This window comes from Mesoplodon bidens, assembly GCF_964165515.1.
Source record: "Mesoplodon bidens genome assembly, chromosome: 2".
NCBI lineage: Eukaryota > Metazoa > Chordata > Mammalia > Artiodactyla > Ziphiidae > Mesoplodon > Mesoplodon bidens.
In genome coordinates this window covers 21519683-21532020 of record NC_138177.1, presented here as the reverse complement: position 1 = coordinate 21532020, position 12338 = coordinate 21519683, and the positions used below count along the sequence as shown (strand labels likewise).

General features: G+C 50.2%; 1 protein-coding gene across 1 annotated transcript in view; it reads right to left on the bottom strand.

Moving 5' to 3' along the window:
* Window positions 1–4161: 4161 nt before the first annotated feature.
* LOC308627965 (calpain-2 catalytic subunit) overlaps window positions 4162–12338 on the bottom strand; it is a 54278-nt gene continuing 46101 nt past the window's right edge. The window contains exons 16-21 of the mRNA XM_081254482.1: window positions 10884–10948; window positions 9558–9626; window positions 8921–8999; window positions 7413–7529; window positions 7099–7157; window positions 4162–5116 (exon numbers count right to left, since the gene is read on the bottom strand). Of these exons, the coding sequence (XP_081110608.1) occupies window positions 5093–5116; window positions 7099–7157; window positions 7413–7529; window positions 8921–8999; window positions 9558–9626; window positions 10884–10948 (413 nt within the window). The 3' untranslated portion in view covers window positions 4162–5092. The remainder of the gene's footprint in view (window positions 5117–7098; window positions 7158–7412; window positions 7530–8920; window positions 9000–9557; window positions 9627–10883; window positions 10949–12338) is intronic.

Genomic DNA, 12338 nt, shown 5'->3' with positions numbered 1-12338 from the left:
TCAGTTTTGCAATTTGTGAGTTTTGTGGCGGTCTTTGTTGTAGAATTAAGATGTTTTTTAAAGATCCTAGAGGCCATGGTGCTAGAAACTTGTACCTTTACCTGGAGCTTCTGATAGGCTGTTTCAGTGTCCTCATTTTATTTCAGATTCTTCATAGAGTTATACACATTTATGGGATGAAAACTTACGTAGACACAGTCTGCACGTCGTTTTATTAATATGTTACCAAGTTTGTGAATTTGGGGGGAACTCATTTTGCTTAGTGAAACTGTTTCATTTAATAGAAGATACAGGTGAAAAAAACCAATGGTCACTTTTCCTTATACATTTTTATGAGTAGCTAACTTCTACCAAAAAAGGAAGATAGATGAATGACAGAACATAACGATGCCTTTCAGAGCAATGCAGAAGTAGTGACAACGTGGATGAAACATCCGAAGACCTATGTGGTAGACAGAATTCTAAAGATGCCCCTCCAGCCCCTCATATTCCTGTCCTGTGGTGCTATGGACTGAATGGTTTTGGTTTTTTTTTAATAAATTTATTTATTTTTGGCTGCGTTGGGTCTACGTTGCTGTGCGCGGGCTTTCTCTAGTTGCGGCGAGTGGGGGCTACTCTTCGTTGAGGAGCATGGACTTCTTATTGAGGTGGCTTCTCTTGTTGCAGAGCACGGGCTCTAGGCGCGCGGGCTTCAGTAGTTGCGGCGCGTGGACTCAGTAGTTGTAGCTCGCGGGCTCTAGAGCTCAGGCTCAGCAGCTGTGCACGGGCTTAGTTGCTCCGTGGCATGTGGGATCTTCCCGGACCAGGGATGGAACCCGTGTCCCCTGCATTAGCAGGTAGATTCTTAACCACTTCGCCACCAGGGAAGTCCCTGGACTGAATGTTTGTGTCCCCCTAAAATTCATGTTGAAGCCCTGACCCCCAATGTGATGGTATTTGGAGGTGGGGCCTTTGGGAGGTGGTTAGGTTTAGATGAGGTCCTGAGGGTGCGTCTGCATGATGACGTTAGTGTCCTCGTAAGAGGAAGAGTCTAGTGCACCATGGGAGGATACCTGAAGGAGGCTGCCATTCTCACCAGACACTGAATCTGCTGGCACCTTGATCCTGGACTTCCCAGCCTCCAGAATCATGAGAATGTTATTTAAGCCACACAGCCTGTGGTATTTTGTTACAGCAGCTTGAGCAGACTGAGACACCTGGTTATTTAATCAAGCACTAATCCAGGTACTGCCGTGAAGGATTTTTGAGATTTAAATTAAATTTACTAATCAACTCACCTGACAATAGGGGGATTATCCTGGGCCCATCCCAGGGGGGCCCAGCTTGAGGCCTTCAAAGCAGGAGAGATGAGGCCGAAGGGGAGGACAGCGAGATTTGAAGTGAAGGGATTCGACCTGCCATGGCTGGCTTTGAAGGTGAAGGGGTCATGAGCCAGGGAACGTGGAAACTGAGGAAACCCCTGGCTGACAGCCGGCAAGGAAACGGGGACCGCGGTTTTACAACGACATGGACCTGAATTCTGCCGACATGAGCGGGCCTGGAAACAGATCCTCCTCCAGTCTCCAGCAAGAATGCGTCACCCAATAAGAGAGGTGTTGGACTTTAACCTACGGAACTGGGAGATGGTGGGCGTTCTTCAAGCCACCAAGTTTGTGCTAACATGTTACAGCAGCAAAGGAGCCAAAAAAACAATGGATTCTCGTCCTGGGCTGGTGCGCTTACTCATCCATCCCGTGACCTTGCCCGGGACACTCAGCCTTGTGTGTATAATCTGAGGTGGGGTCGAGGGAAACCATACTAAGGACTATACGTGAAGGTGCCTGGAGACCCGCAACAAATTGTGCCAATGTATGAAAAGGGACGATGGGAAAATTGGGAAAATGTGATCATTCTCACTTTTATTTCCTTAGTCTGAAACTTAGAGCATCATTTGTTTTTATTCTCCCTTTGGGGTTTTTTTTGTTTTTGTTTTTGTTTTTTTTTGCAGTACGCGGGCCTCTCACTGTTGTGGCCTCTCCCGTTGCGGAGCACAGGCTCCGGACGCGCAGGCTCAGCGGCTATGGCTCACGGGCCCAGCCGCTCCGTGGCATGTGGGATCCTCCTGGACCGGGGCACGAACCTGTGTCCCCTGCATCGGCAGGCGGACTCTCAACCACTGTGCCACCAGGGAAGCCCCCTTTGGGGTTTTTAAACTTGTTTTATTATCAGAATATCCGTATATTAAAGCTCCCTATAGGGAATTCCCTGGCAGTCCAGTGATTAGGACTCCACGCGGCACAGCCGGAAAAAAAAAAAAGCTCCTTAAAAGTACAGAAAAAGGTTATGAAGCAAGGGGGGAAAAGACCACTATGGAGGCAACCATAACTAACATTCAGGCCTATTTTTTTCTAGTCTTATGATTTTCTCTTCACATAGTTGAGAGCATACTGTTTAAGCAATTCTGTATTGTCCTGTTTTATGCTTCACATTGCGTCACATGCATGATTTTTAATGGCTGCGTAGTATTCCACCACGTCATTCATCCAGTCGTTTGTGTTGAACATGTGGCTGCCTTTCGCTTGTGTTATCATCAATGCTGTGCTCACATCTTTATGGGAGCAGAATTTTTAGATTGTTGAAAAAATAAGTGGGGATAAAGCAACTGGAGAATGCGCCCTGCTAAGGAGGGTAGGGTGTACACTCTAGCTGTGCTTGGAGTCTAAAGGCAGTGGAGCCACCGAGGGGTTTTAACCAGGGTAGTACGGGAGTCAGCCAGGGAGTCAGGAGAGCAGGACGCCAGCCAGAGCGCGTGTCCGAGAGGGAGAGGGAACGGCAGGGACGGCAGCACAGAGTCGGGGAGGGTGATGGCAGATACATGTTCATAGCTTTTGGCTTTGGGAGGTAAGTGGTGATCATCAAAAGCAGTTTTAGGAGAGTGGTCAGGCCATTAGCCAGATCGTAGAAGGTAAAGGAGTCACAGAAAGATGCAGGGGTGTAGCTGCTGGGGAGGCCTGGCTCTGGAGGAAGGAGGGGAGGCGGGGAGGAGGCGGGTGGTCTGCGTGTTACCAGGTGGCAGGCCTAAGGCACCTGAAAGAGAGTGTGAAGATAGAGAGGGGCCAGCGGATGGGCTGAGACTGCAGTTCAGAGCGGAGATGGGGAGGGCTTTTCTTTTGGACTGGAGGGAAGGGAGCAATGGGGAATTAAATTAGGGTGACTTCCTCGGGGCAGAAGTCTCGGGGGGGGTTACTTTATCATCTGGTTCTTTTCCCCCGTGAAACCTCTCCCCTTCTCTTTTAAATCTTTTCTAAATTTGCTACGATAAGCATATACCGTATCTTTTCTTTTTTTTAAAGCATTATTTCTTATCCTGTGACTAAAAGTGAACTCCGACTTCAGGCAGCGCGGCAGGTCCAAGTGCACCGGGAGCGGTGGGGAAGGTCTGGAGCAGCCTGGGTGGGCTGGGGGAGCCTGCCTGCCCTCGCCCTCCCAATGTCTACCACGCCTGTATTTCAACCGCCTTAGCACCCTCCTCGCCCCTTCCAGTGGTCAGCCAGCCCCCCCCCCCCCATAGCAATCCCGTGTCACTGGGAGCATCCAGCCCTCCCAAACCCGGTTCTACTGAATGGAGAAAATCCCCCCCCCGCCCCCGCCAGGGGAAGTGCTGCCTGTTCTTGGTTCCCGCGTCCTCTGGGCCCTGAGATGCTCCGCAAACAGGAAAACTTAAACTCCTGCGAGTTGAATCTGGGAAACCCATCTTCCTATCTTGTCATGAGATAGTAGGCTGCCATTTGCCTCTCTCTAGCCACCTGACATCTTTCCCTTCTACGGTTCCTCAAGGATCCCCGCAGACGACCATGGTTTAGCTGCATGTCTTCCTGGCTCCCTCTTGTTCACTCCACCAAAGGGACAGGCAGGTGGCGGGCAGAGCACAAACTTGCTGGTACCTCCTTAAGGGACCAAGGAGCAGTAGAAATTGGAGCTGACTTTATGGCCAATTATCAAAGCTTCTGAATTGGATTTTTAGAAAGCTGTATAGTTCCACACCGACATGGAGGTCAGCTGCCCTTTCCTCTCAATACCGGCATTTACGGAGGGAGCGCGCGCGCCTGGCTAGAGTGGGACGGGGTGTGATTGGGTGTGCTCACCGCTGCGCCCTCCAGGAAGAGCGGCACCCACGTGGGATTGCCTGGGCGACTCTTTATTGAACAGTACATTTGGAAGAAGATAAGGCAACAAGGCAGTATTTGCACAGTGTCGCTAGCATTTACCCAGGGTGAAGCCAGGAAACCCGTGCATGTGGTTTCCATGGGGGTCCCCCCTGATCCGTGCACGAACGCTAGCGGTGAAGTCTGGGAAGGTTCGAGGCAGGCGGCGAACAGCTGTGCTGTCTTCTGTCACTGTGGGCTTGCAGACGGGACCCCCGGTTTGGGTCATCACTTCAGCTGAGCAACAGGAGTGTCCCTTCAGTATCCTAACGCTCAGTTTGTAAGACCAGACATGCGCAAGGACTTGAGACAGACACAGTTAACCAATCAATTTTATATAAAATCTGTCTCTTATTTAACCCAAATGATAGAGATGTGCTTCTAACCTGGCCTCTTCAGATGCCTTCGTGATGCATCAGATTTTTCCATTTTACTCAAGGGAAATGGTAATCCCTGGACAGCTCTTTGGTACATGTCACAACTGTATTTTTAAACTCAAAGTTGCTTTAAATATTGCCGGCAAGGACCTTGTGTCCTTTAAGGTTGACTGAATGTTAAATTAAGCTCAGCTGTTAAATACCTCCCTGCATTTTTTCCTGATTTAGTATTATTATAAACAGGAAAGTGTGTAAAAAGTAAAGTGTATACTATGTACAGATTGAAGGTTTTCTCTAAGTTTTTCAAGGGTTAAGTGACTCACTTGCATTTAGTATGATTATATGCAAATCTTTTTGATATCTGAAAGTTCTGCTTTCTCAAGTAGATAGTATCCTCATTTTCAGCTCTAATCATCAGTTTAAGTAAATGTTCCCATAATTTCAAGATCCAGATAAAAAGTTTCTCTGTGGAGACTTAGTCCTTGGCTGATCTTCTTTCATGAGAAGTCTTCAGGCAGATTAGTTATAACTTCAAAGTACTGAAAAACACAGCCACTGTGGGGAAGGAAAAAAAACAAATCAGTTCAGTGAGCATTCTTAAAATTAAAAGGCTATCTAAGTACCTATAGATTATTCTGAAAGATTGACTGTTGTACGAGAAAAGCTGATCAAGGGTTACGATATCAGAGTATTAACCCACATTTTTTTTACCTGATTTCTAGAGTCTAGCTTTTTTCAGGGTCGTAAAAAGCTGTTATCTGAATCAGGTGGTCATGAATCGTATTACAGGGTTGACTGAAACACATGAAACGTGAAACTTGGAAAACTTAGCATTTCTGTATCCCTGCCTCAGTGTCACATCAAAGGTTAGTTTGGATAGCCCTTAAATTAGTGGTTTTCAACCTTGGTTCTCTACTGGAATAATCTGGGAACTTTAAATCAGACTCTAATGAAATTAGTCTGGGATGGGCCTGGACATCAGGACTTTTGCGAAGCTCCCCAGGACTGCAACCTGCAGGCAAGGCTAACAATCACTGCAGACTGAAGGAGAGGTCTTCTTCTGTTGCAGCCTCAGCAAAAAGAGAGTTGAGTGTGGGGAACTCCAGGGACCTGTGAAAGGCGAGGCTGAGAAAAAGGAGGGAAAGCCAGTGGGTCAGATGTTTCTCAGAGGAAATGGGAGGATGGTCTGAGTAGGCTGGCCGCAGAAAATAGTGGGAGCCGGGGAGGAATAAGACTTCCAGCCAGAAGGATAAAGGGGGCTACAGTTTCCCAAACTGCACACGTGGCATGTTTAGGTCCCAATTGTATTGCCTCTACCTTAGAGTGCAGTCTCAGGGGAGGGTTATTTCCTGAGCTACATAGAGGTTTTTTTGTTGTTGTTGTTGTTGTTGTTGTTTTTTGCGGTACCCGGGCCTCTCACTGTTGTGGCCTCTCCCGTTGCGGAGCCCAGGCTCCGGACGCACAGGCTCAGTGGCCATGGCTCACGGGCCGAGCCGCTCCGCGGCATGTGGGACCTTCCCGGACCGGGGCACGAACCCACGTCCCCTGCATTGGCAGGTGGACTCTCAACCACTGCGCCACCAGGGAAGCTCCAGCGACATAGAGTTTTAAGCAAGTTAGTGTTCTTTGGAACCAGAACAGTTGGCTCACGTTACTTTAAAATGCATAATACCGAGTGAAAGAGCTCTTTAGTTGCTGGCTTCCTCCAGAGTTTGAAATTCAGTGGAAGGAGGTGCCGGTCCCTCACCCTCGTCCTTCTTACGACTCTGTTCCTCTCTGGTCCCTGGGACTTGGTCGTTCCTACCCAGCACTGGCCACCCAACCCCAGTCTCTGTAGCCTGTGTTGCTCCAAGCTCAGTTCCCCCTTGGACAGAGGAAAATGCAAGCTGGAGCCGGGTGAGGATGAAAAGTAACCCCAGCTGGCTTCCTTCTTTGAAGTGAGAGAACTTTCTGTCTTCGGATGACAAGAGAACATTTTGCGCTTTGCTTTCTGTGGAATTGGCCTACCAGCTGAAATTCGAGCGATGATCGTTTCAGAGGTGCCCATTGCTGGGGTTCCAGACACATGAGCACAATCATTATATATGGTAAGCTTATCTACTATTGTTATTTTATTTTAAAGGTGGAGGAAGTAGAGAAAAGTAATTTGTGCAGAAAGTATTTTAAGTAGATCTAAGAATGACAGATCTTCCCAAGACCCACTTGAATTTCATCCAAAGGGTTTCTTTGCATAATAAGCATCTTCTCCCATGCATGCTAATTAGCAGCTTAGTTTTCTAAGAGGGATTCTGCAGCCACCCTCTTCTTATTTTAACCTTGTGCTATTCTCAAGGCAAAGCTTCTGGGAGGAGGGACCAGGTGTTTTCTTGGACTCGAGGATCAATGGGTAGTTGGGAAATGACTGCCAATAGAGGTGCACGGTGGGATCTTACAATTTACAGCCTGACAGACCAAAAGCCACAGATCTCTGTCGCCCAAGTAACAGCCCTTCTCCCCTCCGTCCCCTAGGAGTAGGGGCTGGGAAGCTGCTGACTTACAGAGATAAGGTCAAGCTGGATCGTGCCAGTGTCCTCGGGGTCCAGCTGCTTAAATATCCCTGTGGAGGCAGAAACAGGATGTCATATAAGTGAGCTGCAACAGAGGTCACATTATCCTTTTCCCCAGTCTGGCAGCTGATTTCACTGAATGTCACAAGTTATGATTTCTTCCCTCTGTCCCCAGATTAAAGAAGGATTTTCATTCTCAACTGGACAGACACGTCTCTGGCTCAGGTGGTTTCGCCCGTGGGGAAAGGCAGGCTGCTTTTGTACCGAGAGAGCTGAAATGGGCCTTTACCCAAATGGGCACTTACTGAATAGTGTTTCCAGTCGAATCAAACACCTAACAAAATTGTCAAAATCGATGATGAGCTGGTCATCTGCGAACCGAGCAACGATGACTTGGTGGAGCTGACAGGGCATCTTGAAACCTGCGGTTAAATGAACATGCAGACCCACTGCCAAGTGTTCCATTGCACCCTGGGGCTCTGTTCATGGGCTCTGGACCCGGCAGATGACAGTTAAAATTGCTTTGGTCCCCTGGCTGCTCTGCTGGGAGACTTTTTATTTTGCAAAGCCAGTGCCTTCTGCCACTGTTTCTGTTTCCACACTGCTCACCTCCACCCTGCCTCTCTCCTTTTCTTTTTTTTTTTTTTGCATTTTAATATTTATTTATTATTTATTTAGGCTGCACCAGGTCTTCGTTGCGGCATGCATGTGAGATCTGGTTCCCCGACCAGGGATCGAACCCAGCCCCCCTGCGTTGGGAGCGCCGAGTCTTGCCCACTGGGCCACCAGGAAGCCCCGCCTCCTTACTAACATGCCTGCCCCTACTTTCACGGTCAGGCTATCTCATGCTATCATAACCTATCTCTCCTTTCCTGTTTGTCTCACTCTGAGTCGCCTTGGAGACGAGATTCTTCCTGGATGTATGTGGCAGAAACTGTTCATGCTAAACGAATATTAATTCTGCCTTTTTCCGTAGTTGTGGAATTTTTAACAGGCCATGGCTGCCTAGAATCAAGGCTGCATTTCTCAGCTTCCCTGGCAGCCCTCTGAAGCCTTGTGACTAAGCCCTGGCACTGGGATTTGTGTACAGAGTGACAGGTGCCCTTAAAGGCAAGGGGCCCCTCTTTCCCTCCTTCTGTCAGCCCACTGCTAGAACGTGGTTGTGGTGACAAGCCGTCCCCGTCCTGCAGATACGGGTGACGATCTAAGGGCTGGTGACACAGTATGAGAGAAGGAGCCTGGGTCCCTGACAGCAGGAGACACCATCTGGCCTTGGTCGGCCTGAGCCTGAATCGTTATGTGAGAGGAAGGTGTATCCTGTTTAAACCACTTATTTGGGGTCTCTGCTGCAGCATTACATCCCAACGAATGGACAACCTCATATTGTCATATCTGTCCCCTAAGCATACCAGTCTCCCACTCTGCTGGTCTCCCACAGCTGGTGTCCCTTTTACTGACATCACGTGCTGCTAAAGACTCACCCAAGGGTGGAGCTGGACATCCCACTTCTGCCTGACCAGCCCTGCACCTGAACGGACGAGGGCAGGGTGTGTGGGTCTGCTGAAAACTGGCTTTGCTTGCGACCTGCTGGGGCCCTTGGAGGAAAACTGAGATTCCAGAAGGCTTAGAGGGCAGAGCGTCCTGGACTCCATTTCATTTTACCAATTAATCTTCAAAAGGCGAATGAAAAGGCTGTGTTTGTACTGAACCAGCACCTACTCTATTTCATAGCTGACCAAACTTTGTATCGTATAGAATAAGTTTTCACATATTCTACAGATAAAAGAAAGAAAATACAGTTAGGAGGTGTTACCTGCTTCTTCTAATGCTTTCCGCATCTCATAGGAGTTCATGGTTCCGGACCTGTCCACGTCGATTTCCCGGTAAATTTTCTGGAACATGCAAAATAGTTAGAAAACCATGACCCAAAAGGTGGCAAGTTCCCTCTCTGTGCTGTGTGCCAAGTGGGCCTGAAGTTCTTCCAGCTCCATGCCTCTAGTTTGGCCTTGGAAGCATCACCCATGTTCCTGCCTTAAAGGGTATTTGCCTTTCTCCATGAGCTAGTTTATAAATATGCCCATCAAATCACCTAGCCAACTACATGAGCCCCTGTTATTATCTTCTGTCATTTTTGTACTTTAGCTGTCAAAAACCCAAACTACAAGGGGCTACGTGGCCTTTTCAGGACACTTGATGGTGGCTTTTAGATGACCCCGTTTCCGGCCAATAAGGCAGGAAGTAAACCACTTAACTTGCAAAGTCTTTGCTTTTCCTGTTTGCATTTGCCCAGCCCTGTCTTCACCCATTCTGAGCTCCGTTATGAGTACAATCCCCTCTGCTTGGAGATGCTCCTCCACCGTCCTAAAGAGCTGCTGCATCCAAAAGTACGTGCATGGCGTGTTGCCCGCACAGATGCACCCCCCTGCCGCCCGGCCCTCCTGGGCTCTTACTTGGTATTTCTGAATCTTGGTCCAGAGAATGTAGAACTCCTTCAGACCCAGCTTGCCACTCCCATCCGACTGCCTGCAGTTAAGGAAAGCTCCCCGAGTCTGGGTTCACGTGGGCCGTGCACCTGGTCTGTCCTCTCCCCTGGAGAGCCTGGTAACCACAGCTCGATCACGAGGAGCCCTTGCAGAAGGACCCTCTTCCTGCTCTTCGCACTGGCTAGACCTCCCTCTGAAGGTTGGTGGAAGGGCTCAATAGAGACCTGCTGGTCCCCCGACTCTGTGTGCTGACGGGTCTGGGGGTGCTATGCAGCTGGCCCCAATTCCTGCTAAGAAGGAGCTGTTGGAGGACATGCAGAGGCTTCAGGTGGCTTCTAATGGCTGTGCCCTTGCCCATTTAGGGAGTATCGTTATTTCTAAGAGGGCTTTTGTGAGGGGAGCTACACGGCAGGTGCCATGAGCCCAGCAGATGAAACTTCATAGAAGCTTAAGCCATCCAGGCCATCCTTGCCCAGCACCTCTCAGTAAGCAGCAGGGACAGCAGATGGATGATGAGTCGGCCTCAGGGCTGGGTGCTGGCCTGGGAAGGAGCCAGAGCAAGGAGAAGTGCTCTTGGAGGGTGGGCCCCTATCTTATGAATCAGGAAGAAAATCATGACTGGGGAAAGCATTCACATCAGAAGTATCATGGTAGGGACTTCTCTGGTGGCACAGTGGTTAAGAATCCATCTGCCAATGCAGGGGACACGGGTTCGAACCCCGGTCCGGGAAGATCCCCCATGCCGCGGAGCAACTAAGCCTGTGCGCCACAACTACTGAGCCCATGCGCCTAGAGCCCGCGAGCCACAACTACTGAGCCCACGGGCTGCAACTACTGAAGCCCGTGCACCTACAGCCCAGAGGAACCACCGCAATGAGAAGCCCGTGCACCGCAACGAAGAGTAGCCCCTGCTCGCCGCAACTAGAGAAAGCCCGCGCGCAGCAATGAAGACCCAATGCAGCCAAAAATTTAAAAAGATAAAAAAAAAAAAAAAAAAAAAGAGTATCATGGTTTAGGGACTATTTCCCTAGAGGTAACACATCTAAGCTGCCCAGCGGGCGTACTGTCGGGAATTTCCTGCAGGAACCCCTCAGCCTGTGGCATCTCACATTCCCTCAGCTGAAGTCCCTCGAATTTCCCTACCAAGGGAGGTCGGCGCTGACAACAGTCCTACGCCTCAGCCAGCAGGGACAGCTGGCCGCTGTGAAGGGGAGGAGACCTGCGTTTGTATCTTCCTGGAGTGAAGTTTCAAACTCTCCCAGCCTCTGTCCTGCGGGGCCCATTAAAGGATACATCGAGCATGTCAACCATGATTTTGCAGGTCTCTATGCTGAAGCCGTCTGACTTGATATCTTGGCCTAGGAGACAAAAATAAGTGTGACAGGAACATCTTCTAGAGCAGTACTGTCCAGTACAACCTTGTACGATCGCAGAATATTCCGTATCTGCACCCTCCGATATGGGAGCCACTTAAATTGTTTTAAATAGCCACATGAGGGAGGTGGCCACCATACTGGGACAGTGCAGAGGCTGTGTTATATTTGCCTGACTTCTCTGTATATCGGCCATGGGCATACGGGGTTATAATAAGTGCTTTTTAAATAAATAAGAGAATGGTAAGAGTCTGGGCCTTGAAGTGTTCATAAGATGCAAAGTCACCTGTGGAGATAGCGGGGCCCCACGCGTTCATTCTAGGCAGGGCCCTGAGAGAGGAAGGGGTTTACTTAACTGCCCGTCTGCAGGCATTTAGGGGGCCTCTGTGTCCCCAGCTGGGTTAGCCAGAGGGCCAGAGCCTGTCCGCAGCCTGTGCTCTCCTAGGTGAGTCACTCACGGGTTGAGTCCCGTCTAGTTGGTGGTCGACAGGTGGCGTGAGAGCCTTGTCACAGATGTGAGTCTGTTCCCACAGCCTTCAGGGGAGCCCACCCTTTTCATGTCCTTGTGAAAGGTCAGGACGTAACCTGTCTCAAAGCTGCTGTTCTGGGCTCTGACCCCTTCTCGGGTGTGGGGGTGGGTGTGGGCTGTGCCTGGGGCCCTTGGGCAGGAGTCGTCACCGGGTGTGGAGCGGGGAAGGGTACGAGTTCCGGGGCCCGGGTGAGGCTACTGCCGCGCCCCCAACAAGCAGCAGCTGAATCCGAGCGTGGCCCGATCCCTCCCCTCCCCCTCCCCACATCTGTGCAGAAACAATGGGGCTCAGTGTCCCTGGGTTCATGACAACGACACAGCTTAACAGCCTGTGACCTCACTCGTGCCTGGTGGCCTCGGGGGTAAACACCATCTTCTCGTCACCCCCAGATTGGAGGAGGGGTGCCGAGGACCAGGGTTCGCCTTGGGGAAGCCCTACCCTGGCCGCTGGACCCCCTGGCTTCTGGAGACGATCCCCAGGCTGGCGCTCAGACCCGACGACATAGGCCTCATTTCGGATCCGGGCCGAGAACTCCTGACACCGTACAGACCCCTGCTCAGTGGACTGGTTCTGGTGATAACTTGAGGGGGAGAATAGTAGTGTGTGGGGGTGCTTTCTCCCCACCCCCTGCAGCGGTGATCAACACTGGGGAGGTGGACAATCCATCCTTTGATACTTTTTGCTTAAGAAACGGTTTAACCCGAAAAGGTGCCTGAGGACCATGGCTCTCCAGCTCCTTCTCAAGTCTCCACCCAGTTCTGTCCGTGAGAGCAGTCATTTCTGGAGCCTTGAAACCACTCGCCTGGCCCACTGGCTCAACTGAAGTGACATTTCTCCCATCAAGA